Genomic DNA, 22470 nt, shown 5'->3' with positions numbered 1-22470 from the left:
CATCTACCTAAAAGGTGTGTATCTATTGCAAATTAGACCGTTGTTGCAAAGCATGCACATCATCGCGCAGACGTTGAATTAGAAAATCAGGAGTTCTTCTCTGAATCCAGTACTAGAAAAATATCTGGGTTCTTGTTGTCATGGGTCAGGTTTGGATTTCCACTAATGTCAGCTCCTTAAGGCATGCATTTCACACATTTCTGCTGTTCACCTGCATCTATTGCTATAAAAAGTAACAACCAAGCACGGTTCACACATTGCTTTGCAGTTTGTGTGCTTATGAAGCTGCCAGGTCAAATTAGAATAGAAGTCATTCAACTCTTGCTATTTAACACAAAATGTGGATGGATTCTTTCCGTCTTCTCCCATCTCACAGAGAGGAAAAATGTGGGTGACACCGAGTACTTATCCTGCCACAGTAGCTGATCCACGCCCAGGATTGTCGGGCAATTCAGCAGGAACACCGTGAAGAAATAATAGGATGTCTTAGACAAAGATCCACTCGTGGTTGAGGTCTATATATAGCTGGCGTAAGAGAGGCAGAAGTGGTGCAGAGAACAGGAGGGTCGGCATTGTTCAAGTTGTCCGCAGTGGAAACTTTACTGTTGCTCAGGGGAAGACGGAGCGATAACCCTCTCGTTAAAGGCTTGGGGCGGGGGGGGGGGGAGGTTATGGAGTTGTGAGAGTGGACCACACACACATTCTCACAAACATATTTGCTGGAAAACCAGCGGCGCTTCCAGTACGGTTTGGAAATATGAGGGCAAATCAGCAGGGAGTGGTCGAACCTCCACCCAGTGGTTCAAAAATGGGACACATGAGCACAGAGCTGCTTAGTTTCCACCTTTTCAGCTTCAGTTCTGCTGTGGTTAATTATTTATACGTCGCTTTTTTTGTCTCGTTATGTTCAGGTTTACCAGCAATTCTTCCGACGCAAAGCTTTTCCGACCGTGACACGTGTGACATGTACCATCATTTTCCAGACTGTAAGCCTCTACTTTTTTCACACGCTTTGAACCCTGCGGCTTAAACAATGACGCGGCTGATTTATGGATTTTTGCAGGTCAATGAGCTTCATGTCTGCAATACATGGGTGATGCGTTCACGTGACTCTGATCTTCCTTGTTTTTTGGGTGGGTGCAGCTTATATTCAGGTGTGCTCAATAGTCCGGAAGTTACAGTACTTTAACTGTCTTACTATTAAGAGTTTTAAGCATTGCACCTCTCCTGTACTTCTGACGGAGATCATCCGGGCTCATGTGAGTCAGTGCAATTACGCCTCTCAATTCCAAACAAATTAAACTATTTTTATCTGATTGTACCTTCAGTTACACTGTGGATGCAAGAGCTGATGTACAAGGTAATTGCCTTGCCTGCTACCTAATAACTATAATGATACTATGATATTGTTACCGAGTTGCGGTTTCAGCGGGTTCAAGCACCTTTGTCGTGTAAACGGACACCAAATATGGTACGAAGGTTTGGGGTTGAAATTCTCGTCATGTAAACGGGCTTTAAAGCAGTTCTGTTATCTTACAAGACTTGTCATGAAGTGAGTCAGTGATTATTCTTTATTTAAATGCTGCTAGCACCGGTGAACAGGAGGCGATCAATCTATCTAATGTGCATGTAATAAACACAGGGATCCTCAAAACTGCTGCAAGCTTGAATGTGAATGTGTGTGAGAGACATCAAGCATGCTGCGGTAGATTTAAAAAATTTTTTTTTAAAAAAGAGTGTTAAAATACAGCGACGACATCAGGTTTGGATGAATGTTCTACTCCTGGCTGTCTGCTGTTCCGGGTCTTCGTTTTCAGAGCTGTGAGTGGGAGGACTAATGATGCAGTAATTAGAGCAGGCGCCGAGCTCCGTCGCCACTGCAGCGTGGCGAGGACTGAGGCCCCTTTCCTCTGCGGCTGGACCTCACCTGCTCTCTGGATGCAGCGCCACATCCACCCGGGCAAAACAAACACCGCAGCGCATTTCCACATCTGCAGCCACAGGCGTCACACCGGGATCGAGGTGGAGGTCACCGGTAGCAAGTGTTTATTATGTTTTGTGGCTTTCTAGAAATGGGAGCCAGAGGATGTCAAACTGTGAGGCGACCATTGGAGGAATTTGTTGAGAGAAAGCAGACGTGGCGCTCAGTGACGGAGGACACACTTGTTAGCACTGCAGGCCTGATGTGAGAGCTTGTGACACCCAACAGTTCCAGTAAAGCCAGAATGGACGTGGGGTAAAGACGTCTTTAAAGAATCGGAGACCATTAAAAACACCTTGTTTGGATTGAGGGGACATTGGTCCCTTGTCCACAAAGCTGGTTCCAGTGCTTGTTCGGAGCGTTCCCACCACAAGGCTCTCAAAACTACTGTTGGTAAGCACCATCTATATTATATATCTATATAGAGAGATATATAATGAATGGACAGTGCTTGCTCTCTTGCATCGCAATGCCAAAGCAAATTCCACCTCAATCGAAATGCATGGCTGCTTAGTTGAAGAGTCACCCAAATGAAATAAATATATATATATATAATGTTGAGCATCTTAAACTGTAAAGATCGAAGTCCTGGTCAAACTAGATTTTCCACCAAATGAGGACATCAGACACTTTCTCAGCTGAAAAAAAACAGCGACCTCAAACTTCTGAGCAGCTCAAAGTCTGCATCGGAAACAACAAAAATATAATTTTGTCAAAAACTGCTGGAAGGACATGGAAGAAATTGGCCAAACTTTTTTGTCAATGGATTTGGAATGTGTGTGTGTGTGTGTGACCTACTCATGCCCGATATTTATAGAATCAAAAATTGTCGGAGTGCCAACCAGGTGCTCCAACCAGAGCAGGAAATCCTATCAGGCAAAAGGCTACCAGGAAGTCATACGCATAGTCACTACCAGGCCACGCTTAATAACTTCAGCAGACCTAATGTGTGCTTTTTTTGGGCTGGGGCCTCACTGACAAAAAAAAAAAAAAAAAAAAAAAAAAAAAAACACAAAACAATAGCTTTAATGTGGAAATATTCCCAGCCTGACTGTACAAGAACCAGAGACAATAGGCAATCTCCATCAAAGACTGTGTGTGTGTGTGTGTGTGTGTGTGTGTGTGTGTGTGTGTGTGTGTGTGTGTGTGTGTGTGTGTGTGTGTGTGTGTGTGTGTGTGTGTGTGTGTGTGTGTGTGTGGAGGGGGGGGCTGGAGAGCCGGTCCTCACAGGGCAACATGTGGAAGCCTGCCGGTGAAAGCTCGCTAATAAACACCTTCCATCCGATTCCAAACTACATTTCAGTCCGACTTGTGGAACAAGTTTAATCGCTGAAGGTCTCGGAAGATTCTGTGGAACAAAAGTTGACATGTGAAGCTCAACACTGCCCTTCAGATATGTTAGCAAACTATTTGTGATTTATGCCTGAGCAATAAAGACCGAGAATGAAAATCCGAAGGATAAAACCACCTTAAATAAGCGGCAGCATGTAGACGGGGCTTTATGATGCAATGATGTTGGCTGACAACAAGGAAATCTAAAGGGGGATGTATTATGCCTTTCAGTATCTTCATCTTTTTATATATTGTGATGTTAATTTTAAAAGCATAATTTCTTTCTGAAACAAAATAAAGCAAATAATTATTTTTTTACACAGCTTGAACAAGAGGACGTCTCCTTGTAAAAAACATTTCTTCAAAATCTGTCATTTTCACCAGGTTGGAACTTTTGTAAAGTTAGTTAATTGTATTAAATGTACAACTGTGAACCACACAAACAATTTAAAATCCTTGACTGCACGCGTGCCGTACTAGATGTTTCAAGTAAAGTCGTGTTTTGCTCTTTCACATGATGGCAGGGACGTTTAAAAGTTCAAGTCAGACTTTTAAGAAATCGACATTTTGAAACTTAAATGACATTTTTTAGAAACTCCAACTGTGAAAATTAAAGACGGAAACACTGAGATCAGACAAATTCCAAAGACAAAAGTCTTACTTTCTTGAGAAACACCAAAACGAGAATATTTTAATACTTGGAAAAACCCTGACAGGGTCCAGTGGAAAGTTCCACAAGATCTCTTCCGAACCTTCTTCTTGTGAAGTGAAAACGTCCCATTGTAAGGCTGAAGTCAAGTGAGTCACTGAACAATACGGATGCATAAGGAAGCTTCTGAAGGCCTTGCTGTTGCCAAGTAAGCGCTGCTCAGCACTCCCCTTAAGGTTTACAAGCTGACGGCAGGACAAACTCCTTTGATAAACGACGCGGACGCAGGATTCAATAAACCGAGCACCCGATTCCAGGTAGAAACAGACTCGTGACAATAAGTCGACGATATAAAAAGCGTCGAACCGCTTTCTGAGAGCTTCTCCAACCGCGTGTGGGTAAAGCCTGAGCTCTGGGTATTCCAACACAAAGCCTGGAAAACTGTAAATAAAGACGGGGGCAGCTTTAATTGGTTTCACGGCAAAGCAAGAAGCGGTGAACTTTCCAGCCGAGCGCCTGTAATGAACAGACGGAAAACCTCGGCACTGTCAACACGATCGTCTGCGTTTCAGTCACCAGACACAACAGAGGTCAGGTCAGAAACCCAGCTGAAGTCTGTGGAAACACTATTTTAACTTGGGTTTCTTTTAAAAAGCTGACAAATGTTTGTCCTCCGAATGATGTCGCTTAGTGCTTTTTTTGTTGAAATCTTTTCTGGGGTGTTTATTACCAATGTTATTAATGCCATGACGATGAATTTGTGATTTATGGTGAAAACAAAAATTCAATCATAGAATAATTTGAGCATATATGTTTAAATGCTACGATTTTACACCATCTTAACAGCAATATCATTCAATAGCATGATGATTCTGCCTCTAAGCAGCTGGGTTATATTAAGACAGTAAGTGAACATTTTGTCCTCGAAGTCGAAGCATCAGAAGCAGAAAAACTGGTCCTCGTCGTGAATGAGTGAGCGGTCGTACAGGACCGTGAAGGCTGTTCAGCGGTCCAATCCAAACGATGAAAGAAGAGTAACTTTGCTTATTTATCCATGTTTCTCACACGAGCAAACAAAACACTATACGTAGCAGAAAGTCGTCTCTAAACTTGACGATATAGAAATTAATTACTTAAGTGTGGCACAAGAAACGGCAAAAAGAGGCCGTCCATTCTGGAATATAGGAAAGAAAGATCCACTTAACATACCAACCAAGATCCACCCACAATAAAGTCCACAACCTGGCCGATCTGGACACGGAGACATACAGAAATCCTCTTTGCATATCAACCTGGCCGTTTAATGTATTATGTATGGTCACAATCAAAAAAGAACACTCCTGATTTGGAAGTCAGTGACACTTTGTCGAAGTGTTTGAGACTCAGACCTGCGTCCCCGCTCTGCTTCGATGGAGACAGTGAGCGGCAGCGAGCAGTAAATCCAATTATACACCTCTTAAACACTTTACAGCTCCTAAATGTCTCCTCAATTTGTGAGTCTGTGATTAATGAGCTTTGTTAATTACTCCGAGTGTGCCGCAGTCGTGCTTTTGCACTGAAAGACAACATCTGATGTGACGAACATGAATGGAATATTTGAGCAAACAGGCTGGGACGGTTTGTGAAGTGGAAATGAATCAGGACACAATTACATTTAATTCTCACCTGCACGAAGCGTTAAACCTTTGGCCTCTGGATTTTCTAAATCGTCACGGTTCGCCCTTCACAGTTTTAATATTTTTACAATGAGGAACAGTTTTTGACAATTTGACAGACTTTTGTTTGCTATTCTGGTAAATCTTTACAAGGTTGTACTTCTGGGACTCGGTGCCTCTCTAAAATGCTTTTCTTTTATATTTCTATATGTCACTGATGGATTACTAAATAACCAAACGAGCTGCAAAACGCTCTTCCAGCTCTTCTTTTATTGACACCTCTGACTATATCACCTTTCCTCAACTTTACTTTGTTGAGGGGCGAGAAGTTTCAATTCTATGTATCCCATTGAACTTCATGTTATTGAACCACTGCTGCTGTCCCTTCATTAACTTTTATGAATGGGTTCATGAGGGGTGGTTGGTTTGGGGGGTTTCCCCTCACTGGTTTTCCCATCCCCGACAATAATGGTTCTTGGAATGGGCCAAAACTTTCCTAGCTCGGCGTCGACACTCCCACCCTTATCCCAGTTCCTTATCTGGGTCCAACGGGGCCTGGCTGTTCATTGTCCCACTCTACTCACACACACATTATCAAAAACTCTCCTGAGCTGAGGTCAACGAACTCCAGTGAAAGCTGGCCGTGTCGAGCCACTGTAAAAATCCCTGTCTTATGTTATAAATTACAGGGAGTTGGTGTGGACGTCTACGTCTGAGTTCACATGTATGCCTGGGAGTGCGTCATTTCTCCGGGGAGACCCTTGTAAGCCGTCCTGTCTGGTTCAGAGAGCGGCTGCATATTTTGTGTGTGAGAACTGGGATGTCACAAAGGTTTGTCATTGGTAGCATTGGTCTCTCTTTTCTTTTTGGCGTCCAAACAGAAAGCAAACAGTAGTCCAAAAAGTCATGAAGGTGCCTACAAACACAAGCGTCTGGTCGGTGTAGTGTGTTAAAAAAAAAAAAAACGACCTCAGGCTTGTCCTGGTTTGGAAATGCAGCTACATTAACAGCACAAAAAGAGAAAGATGTCGGGACAGTAACTGAACCATGCCCAGTCAAGAAGCGAGCCAACAAAAAAGAAAATGGGCTGAAGTCAAGACAATATCCAAAGTTCACTGATAGGAAGCTAATCCGCATTAATAAAAACACCCATCTGTCTAGGATAACAGTTACATCTATCCCGGGAAACCTCATTCACATTCACTTTCACTTTCATCACAAAAAATGGGATTAATACATCTGTGCCATTTCTTTCTGCGTGCATTTTAATGGCAAGTCAACAAAAAGTAAAACAAGGACAGCAACAAAGGCCCCAAAAAATTGTATGTTTGTAGTAGTAATTCAAATGTGTCAATGAGCACTGAGAGCCAAGACAAAGTGAAGAAACAACACGGTCAGAACAAAAGAGAAAAAACAGAGGACAAAGGCAAAAGATCAAAAGATCAAAAGATCAGCATGAAACACGTCAGGATTAGTAGTAAAAAAAAGCAGGAATAGTGTCAAAAAGAAAATCATCAGAAATCCTGGCAAAATGTTGGGAATAACGGCAAACGACTAAGAAAAGGCCAGGAATAAAGTTGAAACATCGAGATAATAAATATGCAAACGTCAACTAACTCTGAACCATGTATAAAGGATCAAGTTCGAAATTGAAAAATAGAGACAAAATATCAAATATAAAGACATTCATCCCTTTTAAAATGTGAATGTTTGAGAGAAACTCAAACCTGGACACTTTCAACCTTAAACTGAAAAATGAAAAAGAAAAAAATGTTTTTCACAAGATATTGGTAGCATACAGTCGTCGGACAGAACAGTTTCACTCTCCCAGAGAAAACGTGAATAAAACTGCAGACCAGAACAGCAAATAAAGGCCGCCTTACATTTCCAACATTCGGGCTTCCAGAGGATGAGCATGAAGCCCAGAATTTCCCCATCACCACTTCTCAGAGGGACGATTTTATTCAAATTATGTGGCTGTGGCCAAAATATATTCAAGACGAATGCTAAAAATACGAGCACCGGCCTGCTTTCTGTTACCACGAACTCTCTCGACTGTTGTCAGAGAGTTTGGCAAACATGCCATGGAGAGAGACCGCGAGGAGAAAACAGAGAACACTGTGTGACGGAGACAACTGGAGACGGCAGAAAGAGGAATATCCCCCACAGGAAACCTCCACTCAGCTTGAGTGGCTGTGGCATGGTCTGCAGAGTATCAGTTCAATTGTACTCTGTAATTACCGGCTAATTAAATGCATAGTCAGGTGAAAAACGTCAGATAATGACAGGTTTCTTTTGTCACCCTCGCATTTCTGAAAGTTGCATGAGCAGAAAACAATGAGCGTTAACGTTTTACGAAACATTGCAGTCGTCTTTGGCCACATCTGCCCGTCTCCCAATTTCACTTACAACAACCGAATGTGCAACAGACGGCGGCCTTCACACCACAATTAACAAAACCATTCTTATATCCTCCGACCAGCGAGGTGTCATTTCAGCGTACGAATCTAACACACTCACTGCTAATCATGGCGAGCGCCACATGACGTTTTAATCTGTCTGCCATTTACAAGAAGACGGACAGAATCTGAAAAATGATCGGCAAACTGAGCAAATGAAAATCTGTATATTCCCGATTGTTTGTACTGTCATAAAGACCGGGATGAAGCAATGTCACCATTCAAGTACCATCAAATATTGTCATATTTAACTTATTTAAAAGGTTAAATACCTAAGTGGATGTATTCCCATCTGGCGGGAACTTTCCGACATCTATTGCCTTTAAAATTCTAATTCTGCGGTATGACGTGGCGCAGGAAGGAGCACCGAAATAGCATCATCTGAGCTTTCTTTCATAAATTTTTCCCCTCCTGCAGCAACTCTTTAGAAACTATTTTGGAACCGGGGGGGAAAAAAAAAAATCAATATGGAGCCGCCGGACGAAGCGTTTGGTCATCGTGCTCCGCCTGCAACTGTTAAATAACTCCTCTTGTGCGTTCTTGACTTGCCCCGTCTCGACGCCTTATCAACACGGCGTCATGTCTGGGATCACACACACACCCGCGCTACTACTGCCAACACTATAAATACACAAATGCTCAATTACATTATTCAGTCAGGGAATTCACTACCATGTGCCATGTGACTGAAGGCTATATTTATTTTTCTAGAGAGCGCGCTGGCTGCGGGACCATCCATCTCCGCGCGTTTAAAAAGGGAAACGAGCCACCGATGAGCCGCAGGGTGTTCTAAGTGGTAATCACAGAGACCTCCCAAATACTTCCCCAACGCACAGGCCCAAATACCACAAATAGTCACTGGGAGTTTGAGGACAGGCTGAGGCAGGTATGAGGGGTTTTTTTTCCATGAGGGTGTAAACATGCCAGCTCAGTGGAGTCCGGCCGCTGACAGCCAGAGCTAATGAGCTGTCAGTGGGCAGAGGAGGTTTAGGGAAAGAAAGTTGGAGGACAAAAAACAAAAAAAAAAACTGGTAATTTATTGCATCACCATATGGTCGTCTCACCTTGGCACGCTAGAGACGAGGATGTAATGAAACCCGACATGCAAAGGGAGCTTCAAAACGAACGTATGAATTGTGAATAGAATATGTAAAATCAGCCTTCAGACGACCGAAGAGTTGGCATCTTTCTGGCATATTTTAATGACTCGCCTGAACTCAGCTGAGCTCTCCACTGGAGGATCTCCAAAAAGACACGATGCCATCGCTCCAATGCGGTCAACGAGCCGGATCCAGACACGGCGGGAGATGAGATAATAGACGAAGACACTCAAATCGAACCCATGATGCATTTCTCCACAACAAAACAAGGATAAGTTTGCTCTTTTCTTGCCTTCTGGGACGGAACTGTCTCACTTCGGTTTGTGTCTTTATTCAGGAGGTGATGGGGCACGGCACAGGGCAGCAGGTCAGCCATGTTTAGGAAGAGGTCTGGTCTCAAAACCAAGATGAAAAGAGGCGCCTATCTCTGGCTCTAACGTGACAGCTGGAAGTTGCCTGGAGCTATGTAAACTTTAGACAGGGTGGTTATTGCTTCCCGGCCACCGCTCAGGAGGCGAGTTGGCTCAACCAACCTGGAGAAAACCACGAGAGAATTCCATTTACTGAATAATTCATCATTCTTAAAAGGCCTCTTCTTCAATCTGTCCTGCCTCACTTGAAGAGGCGTTACCACTTCTTATTACAAGTCTGCTTACATCTCCCCACACATAATCCCGTCATTTCTGTATCGTGAGACATATACTGTACAGGGATTACTGAAATAAACAGGAGAATTCAGACACACACTAGTTTCCAATTAGGTATTTACTAATAGTTTCTAAAATGTTGTGAGACACTTTTATACATAGATTTTCAAGCCAATAAAAAAAAAAAAAAACAACAATTAATAATCCAACTTTTGCTCAATTACAAACCCTTCAGCTCGATTAAAGCGGTGATTCTATATTTGGACAAAATCGCAAAAGAAACGCATAATGCAAGATGATGTATGGAAGTGTTGACAAGTTGACCAATGTTTTTGGAAATTTGGAAAAACGTTGGGCGCTCATTAATGCATATAAAAAAGTAATGCGACTTTAACCGCCCACCATAGTTCTGTCACAACGTATTATCCTCAATTACACAATGTTGTGTGCCGCTTCAAGTAGAGATTTCACCGTTCTGCTATGCTCTCACCTTGATGGCCCACGATAGAGTAATTCGATCAACCACTAAATTAACGTGACACTTTTCATACATACACCGAGTTTGTTTCACTTCTTTTCCTGATCGGCCAAGCACATTGGTCGTAGGAGACTTAAAAACAACGTTGAGCATTAGGTTGGTGGCCGACACCCTCGGCTGAGGCGCTCTCTGCTCAGTTCAGGCTTTTTTAAACCTCACTGACTTTGGGTTTTGGAGAATATTAAGTCCACTGAATTCCAGCCCAAGAAGCTTCAGTGAGGCAAGACCGGCTAATCTGCACAGGCTTGTCTGTCGATGCTTTTTTTTTTTTTATCTTCGTGCTACTTAAAGAGGACACGGGCTGCGGGTGGAAGACTTCATTCAACGCCTGACTAGTTAAAAGTTTTTTTTCTCAAACTGGAATTTTAATAATTGCACCTTTGTTCACAAAAGCTGCGTCTCGTCCTTGCTGATCCAATAGATCAACGCTCCTGCAGTCCTTTTTCTTTAAATGAAGTCCTTCGGGTGTCACAGTGTGGTTATTTGGTGACACCCAAGTCCAGCCGGCACGGCGTCCAGCCGGCACGGCGTCCAGCCGGCACGGCGTCCAGCCGGCACGGCGTCCAGCCGGCACGGCGTCCAGCCGGCACGGCGTCCAGCCGGCACGGCATCCAGCCGGCACGGCGTCCAGCCGGCACGGCGTCCAGCCGGCACGGCGTCCACCCGTTCACACAAACCAACACTGAAAGAAAAAACACTTTCCAAGCCGATCACAACTTACCGGCGGCTTTTAGGCTACGTGTGCTGTGGGGCAACAAAAGACAACTCTTCAAAAAAGGTAGCCAGGTATGAACTTGTTCAAATTAACAAAAGTCAAAATCATAATTCGTTTGTGTTACATATGATGGCTATTGCTAAGCTACTGGTCCACAAGCCGTCTCTCGACCACCTTTCTAGTGGCCTAATAAATAACTGGCTCGTTGCATGGCGTTTTCCCTGTGAATAATATTTCTATAGTTTATTTGTATGGTTTACGATATATTGAAATCCTAGATGATCTTCCACTTGTCGATATTTTTCAACTTTTTCAGCCAATTAATGACGGACAAGAACGTTAATTTAGCTTAATAGAAAGCTCGATGACCAAAAACAGTCATTTAACAACTTAACATGTTGAACGATCATTCTTTTAGAGCATGTTCCACTATCATTCCCCTCTCTGAGCTTCAAGCTGCTGCAACAGGCTGAAGAAATGCCACTGCGGAAGCCGCCAGCAGACCTCACGGTGTCAGTTTACAGACGGCGGGATCATTAACGGCCCCGTCGGTGTTTAATTATGTATTAAGGGGACTCCTGCAGTCTTTCTCACCCTGGCTCCAGGATGGAAGTGCTTCATGAAACCCTGCATAATGCATGCAGCAGCGTCAACCATCGTCACCTGGCATCAGGGTCAACAAGTGTGGCCGAAGCCAATGAGCGGGTCAAGCGTAGGAAGAGAGGGAAGCCGCACAATCGTCGTCGAGTTACAGCTGAGCAGACGTGGGGAAAGGGATCAGGAGTCGATACGTGTGAAGCGGGAAGAAAGGTGAAGTCAAACCGCAGAAGAAGAGCACAGGAGGGGCACACTTGGTAAAAGAGACTCAACAAGGGGCAAGCGGAGGTTGAACCTGGATGGCTGCTTTAAAAAGGAGACGAAGCCTTGTTTGCTCTTGTAATTACATTCAGTCGAGGGTCGCCAACCAGGCTGCGCTCAAAGGCGGTTTGTCTTTTGACTCAGCCGTTGTTCAAACAAACACTGTAAGTCTGAGGAAAATTCAAATGAGTTTACAGACACATCACGGCCCGGCCGGCGGAGCTCTACGTCAAGATGCCGGGTCTCATGGGCGGATTGAGCTGGCGGCACGGTTGACTAGGGTTTCTTCCGTTCCGATGACGTTATTCTCAGGAGAATACTTTTCCACGCTTGGGAAGCACGGACAGTTCACAGGAAAACAACATCTCACCAGAGGAAGAAATTACTTAGATAGGATAAGAGGCCCGAAGCCTCTTATCATTGGTGTGTCTTTTTCCCCTTTGGGACGCCGCTTCAGGGAACAACCACGAGACGTGAAAGGCAAATGAAAAGGTAACGTTCAACAGAGTCGGAACAAGAACGTTTTCCCAAACAGCCACGCTTTACGTTTCTGTTAGAATCCAAAATAAAGACTAAATTCAATCAAAAACTATTTATTTACATCTGCCTGACACAAGCACAGCAGGCAGCAAGCACATTGATGGGGCTGGTGTCAAATTACAAACGTGGACTGCAAAATATCAAACGTCCTAAGGATGTAGGCCTTCGCAAAGAAACACACGGAGGTTTTGAAATTGTGAATTTAAGAAAATTGATCAGCAACCATTCGGACATGTAATGATTTGATCGCACTCATCCACCATATCCAGATAATCAGATTATTTCATGTCAAAATGGTTAACAACAACTTAATAATAATCATACAAATCTAATCATCGTAGACTTATAATCTAATCAGATTAAGAAAGACTATAGCAGCCAATCCCCTGAATTCATTAAATTGAGAACAAATGTGCCTTTTTTTTATCTTAATTTCTTAATTTTTTGGGGGGGGGGGTAGCAAGTCACAAATATGAAACTTTAGACTAACGATTTTGTAAAGCTTCACAGTGTGACACTGCTGAGCTGTTTCACAAAAGTGAAACCAACTTACATCAATCACTCCACTTTTTGTTACGTTTATCCTCTTTGCTAGTACACTTGCAGCACATCTTTGTAGATTTTTAAAACAAGGCTTTCCTGATAACTGGAGTGGCCCTGCTTGTTCAAACACCCCACATCTGCAGGCTGAAGCAGGGAAGGAAGTAGTTTTATGTTTGAAATAGCTGAACTTTGAACCCAAGTAATCAAAAGGGGCCTGTTCACGGGGCAACGACTTCAAGCGGAAAATGCAAAACCTTCAGTGGATCTTGGGTGTCCGTTTACACGACAACGATGCCCAGTCACTGAAAAAGCAACTTTTGGGAAACGATGGAACTTTTCGAAAACGCTGGGGCTCCGTCGTCATGTAAACGGGCAACAACAATGGACAATGGCAACAATGGCAGCCTCCGACATGTCATGACAGCCAGCCCATATTCTCCTGGGACGTGGCAGTTTTATAGTTGAGACGCCCAGAATAACAATCAAACTTCTTCGTCTGTCCATACGAATGTCCGTTTACACACCACCGTTAAACAGCGTTTCCAGAAACTTTGCTGTATGAACGCGAAAACTTTCTGAAACGAAAAACGGCGAGTCTTCACTGGAAACACTGTTGATCAAACATGCCCTCATTAATCACATTAAATAGCCTGCAGTTGTTTTATTCGGTCCTTCTGCTTGTTTTTTTACGTTACTCTACTATTCTCAATCTCCTTTACTACTTTTTGAAGTTGAAGCACACGAGAGTCGAAACTCGATTTCCTTTTTTAGGTTACCATTCAGTTTTAAAAATAACCTTTCCCATGTGATCGTCAGACAGAGACGATCCAGGATGGTACGGGATGAGGGTGCGCATGTCCCACACACCACAAACAGCATTTCTAATAGTAGCGTGAAAGGCGGCCCACAAAGGCCTCATTCAGCCCACATATTCATCACAAGGGGGTGCCAGCACATTGCAGAGTATAGATTGCCTTATATGCGACCGGCACTTGCACTCAAGAGCAGGAAACACGCTGACAAACTCGCATTTCAGCTCGGCCTGTTAGAAGTCTGGTCAAGGAAAAGGAGGAAAAAAAAACAAAAAAAACAAGGGATTCACAAGATACCCAAAGCGTGGTGCTGGTGAGAGGCGGGCTATATTTAGACTCACTCCAGCGGAGGGAGTCGGCTCTTCCCCCATGTTTAGGACCAGCACTTGAGGTGGGAGAGACGAGGAGGAGGAAGAGGAGGAGAAAGGACTCCTTGTTGACACAACACTGAAGTGACACTTTACGTTTGTAGCTGAGGCATTCCACTGTTCTTAACGTTGGCGCTGAAGAGTGCCGGGTGACCGCCTTACGCAGACAAGGTGGGAAAGCGTGTCAACGCAGAATAGGTATCACTCAGTAACATGTACAGACACTCCTTAAGAAGCCCGACACACCCATCCTCACACAGCCCAGCGTGTGCCGAATAGCTCAGCCCGGCTGCTGCTTGTTCCAACAACAACGCAAATAGGTTGCTGGCAGGGAAAGAGGATCACCCTGATCGTTCCCCTGGACCGAGGGTTCCCCCGCAAAGCCGCAGAGACTGGGGCAGTTTACGTCGTCCCACAACTAGAGCTGCACAAACCCGAGGCATCGCTGTACTTCTAATAACATAAAGACAACTCCCGTTTCCACGATTTCTGATTGTTCCATTTACATGAGCACTGGGTCCAGTCGTCGTGTCGTTATAACCATCTAGATATCATACCTGTTAGTCATAGCGCACAGGAGCCCACATCCAGCTCTGCCAACAAGTGTACGAAGGAAACGTGAAGGATGTCTTTGTTTGCTCAACTTATCAAGATTGTTGTATATTTTTGCTGATTCTGATCAGAAAGACATGAGAACGAGGCAATTTTTTGGGATGTTGTTGCAGCACTATTGCCGTTGATTTGCCCAAAACAACTTGTGTGAAGCGCCACATGGTGACAGTGAGTAACAGACATGAGCAATCTGATGTGCTGTTTACATGGACTCAGATCAGAGCACCACTGGGTACTGCCTCGCTACAAAGCACTTTCTGACAGGCTGAGATGTTGGAAGCAGTGTTGATCAGTGACATCATGCTGCACAACAGACTTGATGGGAATGGGAATGGGAATGGGAATGTGCCCCCCCCCCCAAAGAAAAAAAAAAATAAGTAGCGAGAAAACACTCATAACAATGGGTGTAAGCATGCCGCCTGTCTCCGGCCATGGCGATCATCATCAGGAGAGATGCAAACATCTCAGTGACAGTGACGTGCAGGTGATCTCCACATGGAACCACCTCGTCCGCCTGGACACATCTGCAGAGCAGCACGAGAGAGGCCCGCGTGTTTCCTGCGTGACACCTGGACGTCACATCTGAGACACGCGAGTCGTGACCAGCTGGGATGTTCATGAACACAACACGAGGGGAACATTCATCAATGGGGATGCACTCACGTCTTCGAACAGGGATCCCACGTTGGCGGTGACCAGCAGTATTCCCGTGCCCTGCGCCGCCGTCAGCTTCCCTGCCATAATTTCTCTCTCGCAGGTGGTCCGAGGAGGGAAGGGAGGAAGGAAGGAAGGAAAGAAGGGAGGAATGGAGGAAGGGAGGAAGGAGGGACTTCAACCGCAGACTTTACAGGTTAAAAAAATAAAACAGAATAAGATGCAGCTGAATCCGAGGAGTGTCTCAGCGGAGCGGGTTAAAAAACGGGGGATCTGCAGCCGGCGTTGAGGCGGCTCGGCTGGAGCATATTTTTTTCAGTGGCCGTGCATCTATCACCGGGAGTTGTTGCTTTGCAGTGCGGAGCTCCGGAGGCGGCGGGTGGCTCGGCGCGTGCTCGCTACTTTTCCCCGCTCAGAGCCATCGTTAAAAGTTCCCGTCTCTTTTTTTTTTTTTTGTCTTAATCCACGGAGGGCGCCTCGGGGTTCCAGCTCGCTGGTTGGAAGTGTCCCTCTCCTGAAGCAGGACGCCGCTGCGCTTAGACCTCCGCCGTCCACCGTGCAGAGGGGATAGGCTGCCGGAGTCCTTCAGCTCTGACGTCACCGCGCCAATGGAAACACGGGACCGTCTTAAAGGGCCCGCGCGACGTAAACACGCGCTCGCAGGACGCTACTTCCATTATCGGACGGGTTTCCCCTGGGTTCCTTAACGGCGCACGTTGCGAGTTTATAGACATTTCATCAAGTTTACTCTGTTAGTCATGTTCAGATGCACACCCAAGCCCAGTTGTAAGATTATGTGTGGTCCTAAAGATTCTGTTTGACCAAAAATAGTATATTCTGACAATTTGCTCATTAGTCTGGCCTTTTTTTTCTGAATTATGAGCAAAGTTAAGAAATTTAAAGTCTAATCTTGTAGTCCTGAGGTGAAGTTAAGGAGAGGTTCAGACTTTAAAGTTAGAAATCTGACTTTTAATCTCATAATCCTGAGGAGAAGATCACATTTAACCTTTAAAGTCAGAAGTTTGACTTTAAATCTCATAATCCTGAGAACATAATAAGAATAGATTCAAATTTTGAAGAAAGAAATCTGACTTTTTGCAAATACTTCTGAGGAAAAAAGTCTCAATAAATTTTGAAATGTGTTTTAGTCCGACTTTTTTTTAAGAACTGTGAGTAAAAAGTCAACTTCGGCACTTTAATCTTTAACTATTGAGAAAAAAATTCAGATTAAATCTAGAATTTTTTTCCTCAGAACTCTGACAACATACATACAACATATATGGTATATGAAAGCACAGCGCATGGAAACATGTCTATTCTTTGTGATATGCAGATTGCAATGTCGACATCATAATGATGATAAATTATTTGCAATATATCTTGCAACCGTAGTTTCAACCACCCATTTTATTGTGGGATTATATTGTTCAACACCGGTCTGCATTTCATACAGTGTGAGATTCGATAGCGTCCTCTATCTGTGACACTAACTTGAATAAAACCACTTTGGATGCAAACTCCATGCAAAAACACCACAGCTGAGCAATCCAACCATGGGGTTGTGTTTAGCCCTGCAAAGTTATTTGCATTTGCACTTTGAGTGGGAAGTATTGCTTTAAAAGGACTACAAGAACTCAGTCTATAGGAAAACTAGAGAATAGATCGGAGAGTATAGTACAGCCTTTTAGCGTTCTAGCGCTACTTGACTGGACTCGCCTCAACTCGGTTTCGGTCGTTTTCCATAGCAATGTAGTACCACCTCAGCGTGGGCGGAGTTGTCAAAGCTTCTCCCGATCGTGCCAAAATAGTCATCCCCGATAGAATCTGTATCCCCTGCTGCGGGGCACGTATGGAAAGGGTGGAGCTACAACTCTGTGTTGGATATCAGCTTGAATTATTAATATTACAAAATGTGGATTGTTACAGCTGTGCTTTATTATCAATGATGTGCCTCTGTGTTTCGGCTTAAGTGGTGGCCATCTCTGCCACCTGCTGTTGGTAGCAGCTGGTGTTAAAATAAGACCAAAACAAATGGTACGATACTTTACACTTTAATGGAAATGCGGTTATATGGCTTTTGCCAAGGCAGCTACGGACTTTGGTCAGGTTTTTTAACAAATGCTGTGACAAGGGCCATTCAAGGAAGTCGGTCACCAGGTAACAGGGAAACCGGTAAACAAAACACTGGTGGTATCCATGGGTGGCCATCAGCTCGGAAACCTTGTGATACTCGTTGTGGGTCACTCTCTCGAGCTACCATTGAATCCACTGGTCAGCCATCAGACCAAGAAATGGCTGCACCTCGTTGTTGCTCTACAGGGTTGAATCTTGTGCCCCCATCTCTGTTCGAGAAGTATTTTTGTTGCGACTGGGTTTTAAAAATGCCTGAATCAAATGCTTCAACATCAGGGAGGAGTGGAGAGGTATGATGGTAGAACGCAGCTCTACAGCCGTTTCCCATGGCAACCTACCTAAACACACGCAGCTCAACAACAGCAAAAGTTCTCTTTCAGATGAGGCACCATTAAAATGCACATTTTAATGCTAAAAAAAACAACAACTTTGCGTTATTAACTTGAGATAATGACTTATTATCTCGTTCCCATACCTTATTATTATGTTTTTCTCCATGACAACTCAGGGGCTTCCAATAAAGTTCTTCTGTCCAATCTAAAATCATTTTGGAGTCGGTAATGAGCAAGGATCCTTTGCTTGACAATAAAGGGTTAATCTCCCACAAAGTATGTGGTGTGATGTTTATTTGAAGACGATAGAAACTGTATATTAGAGCAGGAACCCTCACCAGACTGTAAAGTCGGCGACCCGGTTCCAAACCGCACAGCTCGTTTTTGTGCAGGACAAAGTTTTAATGAGTTTTTTGCAGCTCACGTTATGTGAAAACTGAGGCCAGGGGGGAATATTTAAAAGTCCAACATGCAGTTGTAGGGAAATTTCTGTGAGAAAAAAAAAAAGTATTCATACAGTTCTGTTCTAAATACAGCATGTGTTACATAACCTCAGACCTCTTTAGACTTTTTCCTTGAAGTGAGTTCAGATGGCAATGATATCAATAAGATTTTTAGATAAATACAGTGAATCGATGTGATCGATCTATGGTATGCGTGCATGTATATTAGGTGTACTTTTATGCTCTATCTAGTACACACCAATAGGTTTTATATATAGTATGATATGTATATTGCGTTTTTATTACTTGAATATTGTGAAGTGGGAGCAGCAGATTTTTTTTTCCATCAAAAATGTAACGTCCATACTTCTTCACACTCCTCTGAATGTGTAAACCATGACTTCAGTGTGCATGTAAATGTTGCTTGTTTGTCGCTTGTTAAATCAATCGCCCGCTGGGATCACCTCCAGCTCCCACCAGGACCTGGAGTTCTGGATAGAGCTGCATAGAAGATGAATGGATGTTTACTCTACTTTTATTGAAACACATACAAGTATAAAGAAATCTCCACGCTCAATCAAAGCTCTTGTTACGTGTCCTTATTATGGGGGGCATTCAGTAAACCAGAAGAATGGTTATATTAACCTTTTTTTTTTTTTTTTCGCAGGTTCAGTCAAACATATTTACCTCCAGGAAGGTGTTTGGCAGCAGCACCCAACAGAATCCGCAGTCACCATCGATGGAGTGCATTGAAGACTTTACATACCTATGGGTGCTTCCACGTAGTCTGTGGACTGGGTTCAATTGGGCCGGGAATGACCAACGTTTTCACACCTTCATTTGGTTTGGTTTGCTTTCACACTGCACGTTTGAGAGCTGAAAAAAAAAGTCACAAGCAACTGCAATATATAGTCTTCTGGACTTCCTCACCACGCCAAACCTTTTCTTTCTGCTTAGCGTCTGTTTCTTCGGAGTCGTGCTGCTCGCTTTTGTTTATTTACTACCAAAAATGCACTGTGCTCAATGTTATGTCATCTTGTTTGGTCCGCTGGAAAGTCCCTGTGAGTTTACACTGCCCCGCACTGAGCGGATCTCAGTTCAATTGCAAGTGAACTGAGACTCACGTTTTCAGGCAGACTCGGAGTTCGACGCTCCGGTCCAGACGAAGGTCCAGGTGAGCTTTCACACCGGCCCAAACGGGGCGGACTGGCCCTCAAAACGAACTCCAGTCCAGAACAAACGGCGCTGGTGCGAAAGCGCCCTCAGATCAGGCTTGACCGCAGCAATCCGAAGGCCGTTCTTTTGTCAGGCTCTGAGTGCTGGAGAGCAACAAAAGGAGATATGAGAAAGGTTGATGTCTTTCATGACAGCTGCCCCCGTAAAGATCGGCAACATCCACTGCTCCAGCAAATGAAGAACTATAAGAAGACAAGCAGTATGAAGATACTCAATGTTAACATGTGATAGACTCCGATTGGAAGGAGGAACAGAGGCCAGAAACCACCTTGGTGAAGGACTGTGATGAAAGAAGTGGAAGGAGTGGGTCTATCATGGAGTGAAGGGAAAGCCAAAGGTCAGTACAGGGTTGGGTGGCAAAGTTTTATTATGGATGAAGAGGTTGAGTGAGTGAAGTGGATGCCATTCAAAAATGAACCCTTTTTTACGTAAAACATTTAAATGATATATAACTTTAAACGGTACATTCAGAGAAAGAGGGCGGCGTCGGGTATTTTTTTATACAGATACGAACGCTGGCTACACAGTGGAATAAATAATAAAATTCCTCTCAGGCACAGGAGGGATGGGCAGAGATGAAGTCGACTGCTGAGACACTCGAATAAGTTCAGGCATGTCAGACGAGTCAGGAAGCAGGAACCAAATATAATTAAGGTGTTACCGTGATTCCTTTTGGCTCGCATACAGTTTATTCTTCGGGTTGTTTTTTGTTTTCTTTTGTTAACGTAACCTTGAGAAGATGTGAAGAGAGACGGAGAACACGCCTCACATTCCAGCAGTGGATGTTTTAAAGCTGGTATCTGCAAAGCTGTTGACACTCTGTATAAACACATATATTTGATAAATGAGAATCATATCTGTAGAACAAACGGCCAAGAATGAACCAATCGCATTTAAATAAAGCTAAAAAGTGTGGGTTTTTTTCACACTTACAAATTCCACCCACAGGTAGATCTTTACAGGTGAATCTGGGAACAGCTGTAAATGGGGACTCCGGACACAATTCACCACTATGAAACCTTTGATGCACGTATATCAAACTCATCCGACTATCTGGTGTTCCACGACTGCAAGAATATCTTATCATATCTTATATATCTTATATTTAACATAAATACCGTCGTAGCTGTGTCAGAAAGCTGCAGATAACTTTAAAGGTTCAAAATCTAACTCCAGAATACCACAGCAAACTAGAAGGACATAACATTTTCTGTGGCAGAGCCGAAACTAATATCCACAATCGGCTCAAATCAAGATTTATGAAACAGTATAATTCAACATGAACTTGGACTATTGGCAATAAATTGCATATTTATAAATACACCCAAAAAATTCTTACACATATTAAAAAAACAAACATTTGTTAGATGTTGAAGTAAGTATTTGAAAAGACAAAAGTTGCAAAACAGATCAGCGGTTTAAGTGTTTTTTTGAAATCCGTTTACCATTCATACACTAATTGTAGTTTAAGATCATGGGGTGGCACGCCTTCCAAAAGGAAACCAACTTCAAGAAATAAACTTCAAATAAGTCAGTTAATTTAAAAAATAGGTTAATTTTTTAACTTTTTATAAAAATAAAAATAAAACATTTATGTGTGAATGTGCTGCTGTTTTAGCCCCCCATTCAATCTTGCAAAACCAGTTTTAACCACAAGATGGTGTATTGAGTGCCTCAAAGAAGCAGCAAGACAAATAGTTAACTGAACAGTTGTTGATGCTTTTGGCTACCACGCAGTGCTGTTGTCTCTACGTGATGGGAAGGTTTACGGTATTTAAACCACAGAATGCAGCGGAACAACTACCCAACAAAAAGAAGTGCTGAAGATGCTAAACTAGGGTTACTATGGTAAACATTTGGGTCCCTCAAGAAAAAAGTGGCGAGCCACTGATCTAAAACAGTGGTTCTCTAATGTTTTCTCCAGGAAGTCTTACAAGGCCCTGTTTCCACGACAACAATCGACTGAAAATCTATTGTTTTTGCACTTTTGTTTCAGAAAAAAAGTGTGCATTTAGACGACGATGATCAGCGGACGTTGCCGGAAACGAGTGTGTCGTAAAACCACCCTGAAAACAGCTGCAAACATCTAAGCTCCTTTTTTTACCCCCATCGTTTTGGCCCACTCAGTATCGTTTGTTTTTATGTTAAAAAAAAACAATAAAAAACCAGTGTCTCTGTATGAGATCCAGATGATGGTGTAGTAAATGGACACTTTATTGGAGAAACGCTGCACCTGGATCCATTCATAGTGACTGTCGAATTGTTTGTGCGTGTGCTGTAGCAGCATTTCAGAAAACTTAGGTTCACCCTGTTTACACCAAGAAGTGAACATGTTACTTTATACTTTCGCTAATCTAATTTCTACAACCTCATAGCAGACCCTTTTCTAAATGGTGGGGGGGGGGGGGGGGGGGGGGGGGGCTCGACTCCAAATTGTAAATCGCTGCTCCATAAAGACGTTTGAGATAAATGGTGCGACTTGTATCTAAGACTGGATCCGTGGTCAGTGCTGACAGGAACTATTACGGCCCTGTGAATGCCTGACAGCTGACAGTAATCAATCTGGACTCAGTTAACAGTCGGCGACAGAAAGCTAAAACAGTCCTGATATTTCATGACACAAACGCTGTACTACAGCATTTGAACCCACTCCTTCCGTGTCTGTGTGTGTGTGTGTGTGTGTGTGTGTGTGTGATCTTTCCACGGGACTCAACTCAAAAACCTTTGGGAAAACTGGACATGCACTCATTGATCTACAGAGTTCCCACTTAAGTTGTGGCGGGAATCGTTTGGAAAATGTTGTATAAAACAACACAAATTCTGCGTGCAGGACTGGATTTTCCCTCCAGCGCTCAGAGACGCA

At 43.6% G+C, this 22470-nt stretch overlaps 1 protein-coding gene across 2 annotated transcripts in view; it reads right to left on the bottom strand.

Moving 5' to 3' along the window:
• Positions 1 to 16046, bottom strand: part of inpp5a (inositol polyphosphate-5-phosphatase A) — a 165029-nt gene extending 148983 nt beyond the window's left edge. For both annotated transcript variants that reach the window (XM_080481882.1, XM_080481881.1), the window contains exon 1: positions 15473 to 16046. In XM_080481882.1, coding sequence (XP_080338008.1) covers positions 15473 to 15550 — 78 coding nt within the window. In that variant the 5' untranslated portion in view covers positions 15551 to 16046. The remainder of the gene's footprint in view (positions 1 to 15472) is intronic.
• Positions 16047 to 22470: the final 6424 nt, after the last annotated feature.

This window comes from Lipophrys pholis, assembly GCF_963383615.2.
Source record: "Lipophrys pholis genome assembly, chromosome: 15".
NCBI lineage: Eukaryota > Metazoa > Chordata > Actinopteri > Blenniiformes > Blenniidae > Lipophrys > Lipophrys pholis.
This window is presented reverse-complemented; position numbering and strand designations above follow the sequence as displayed.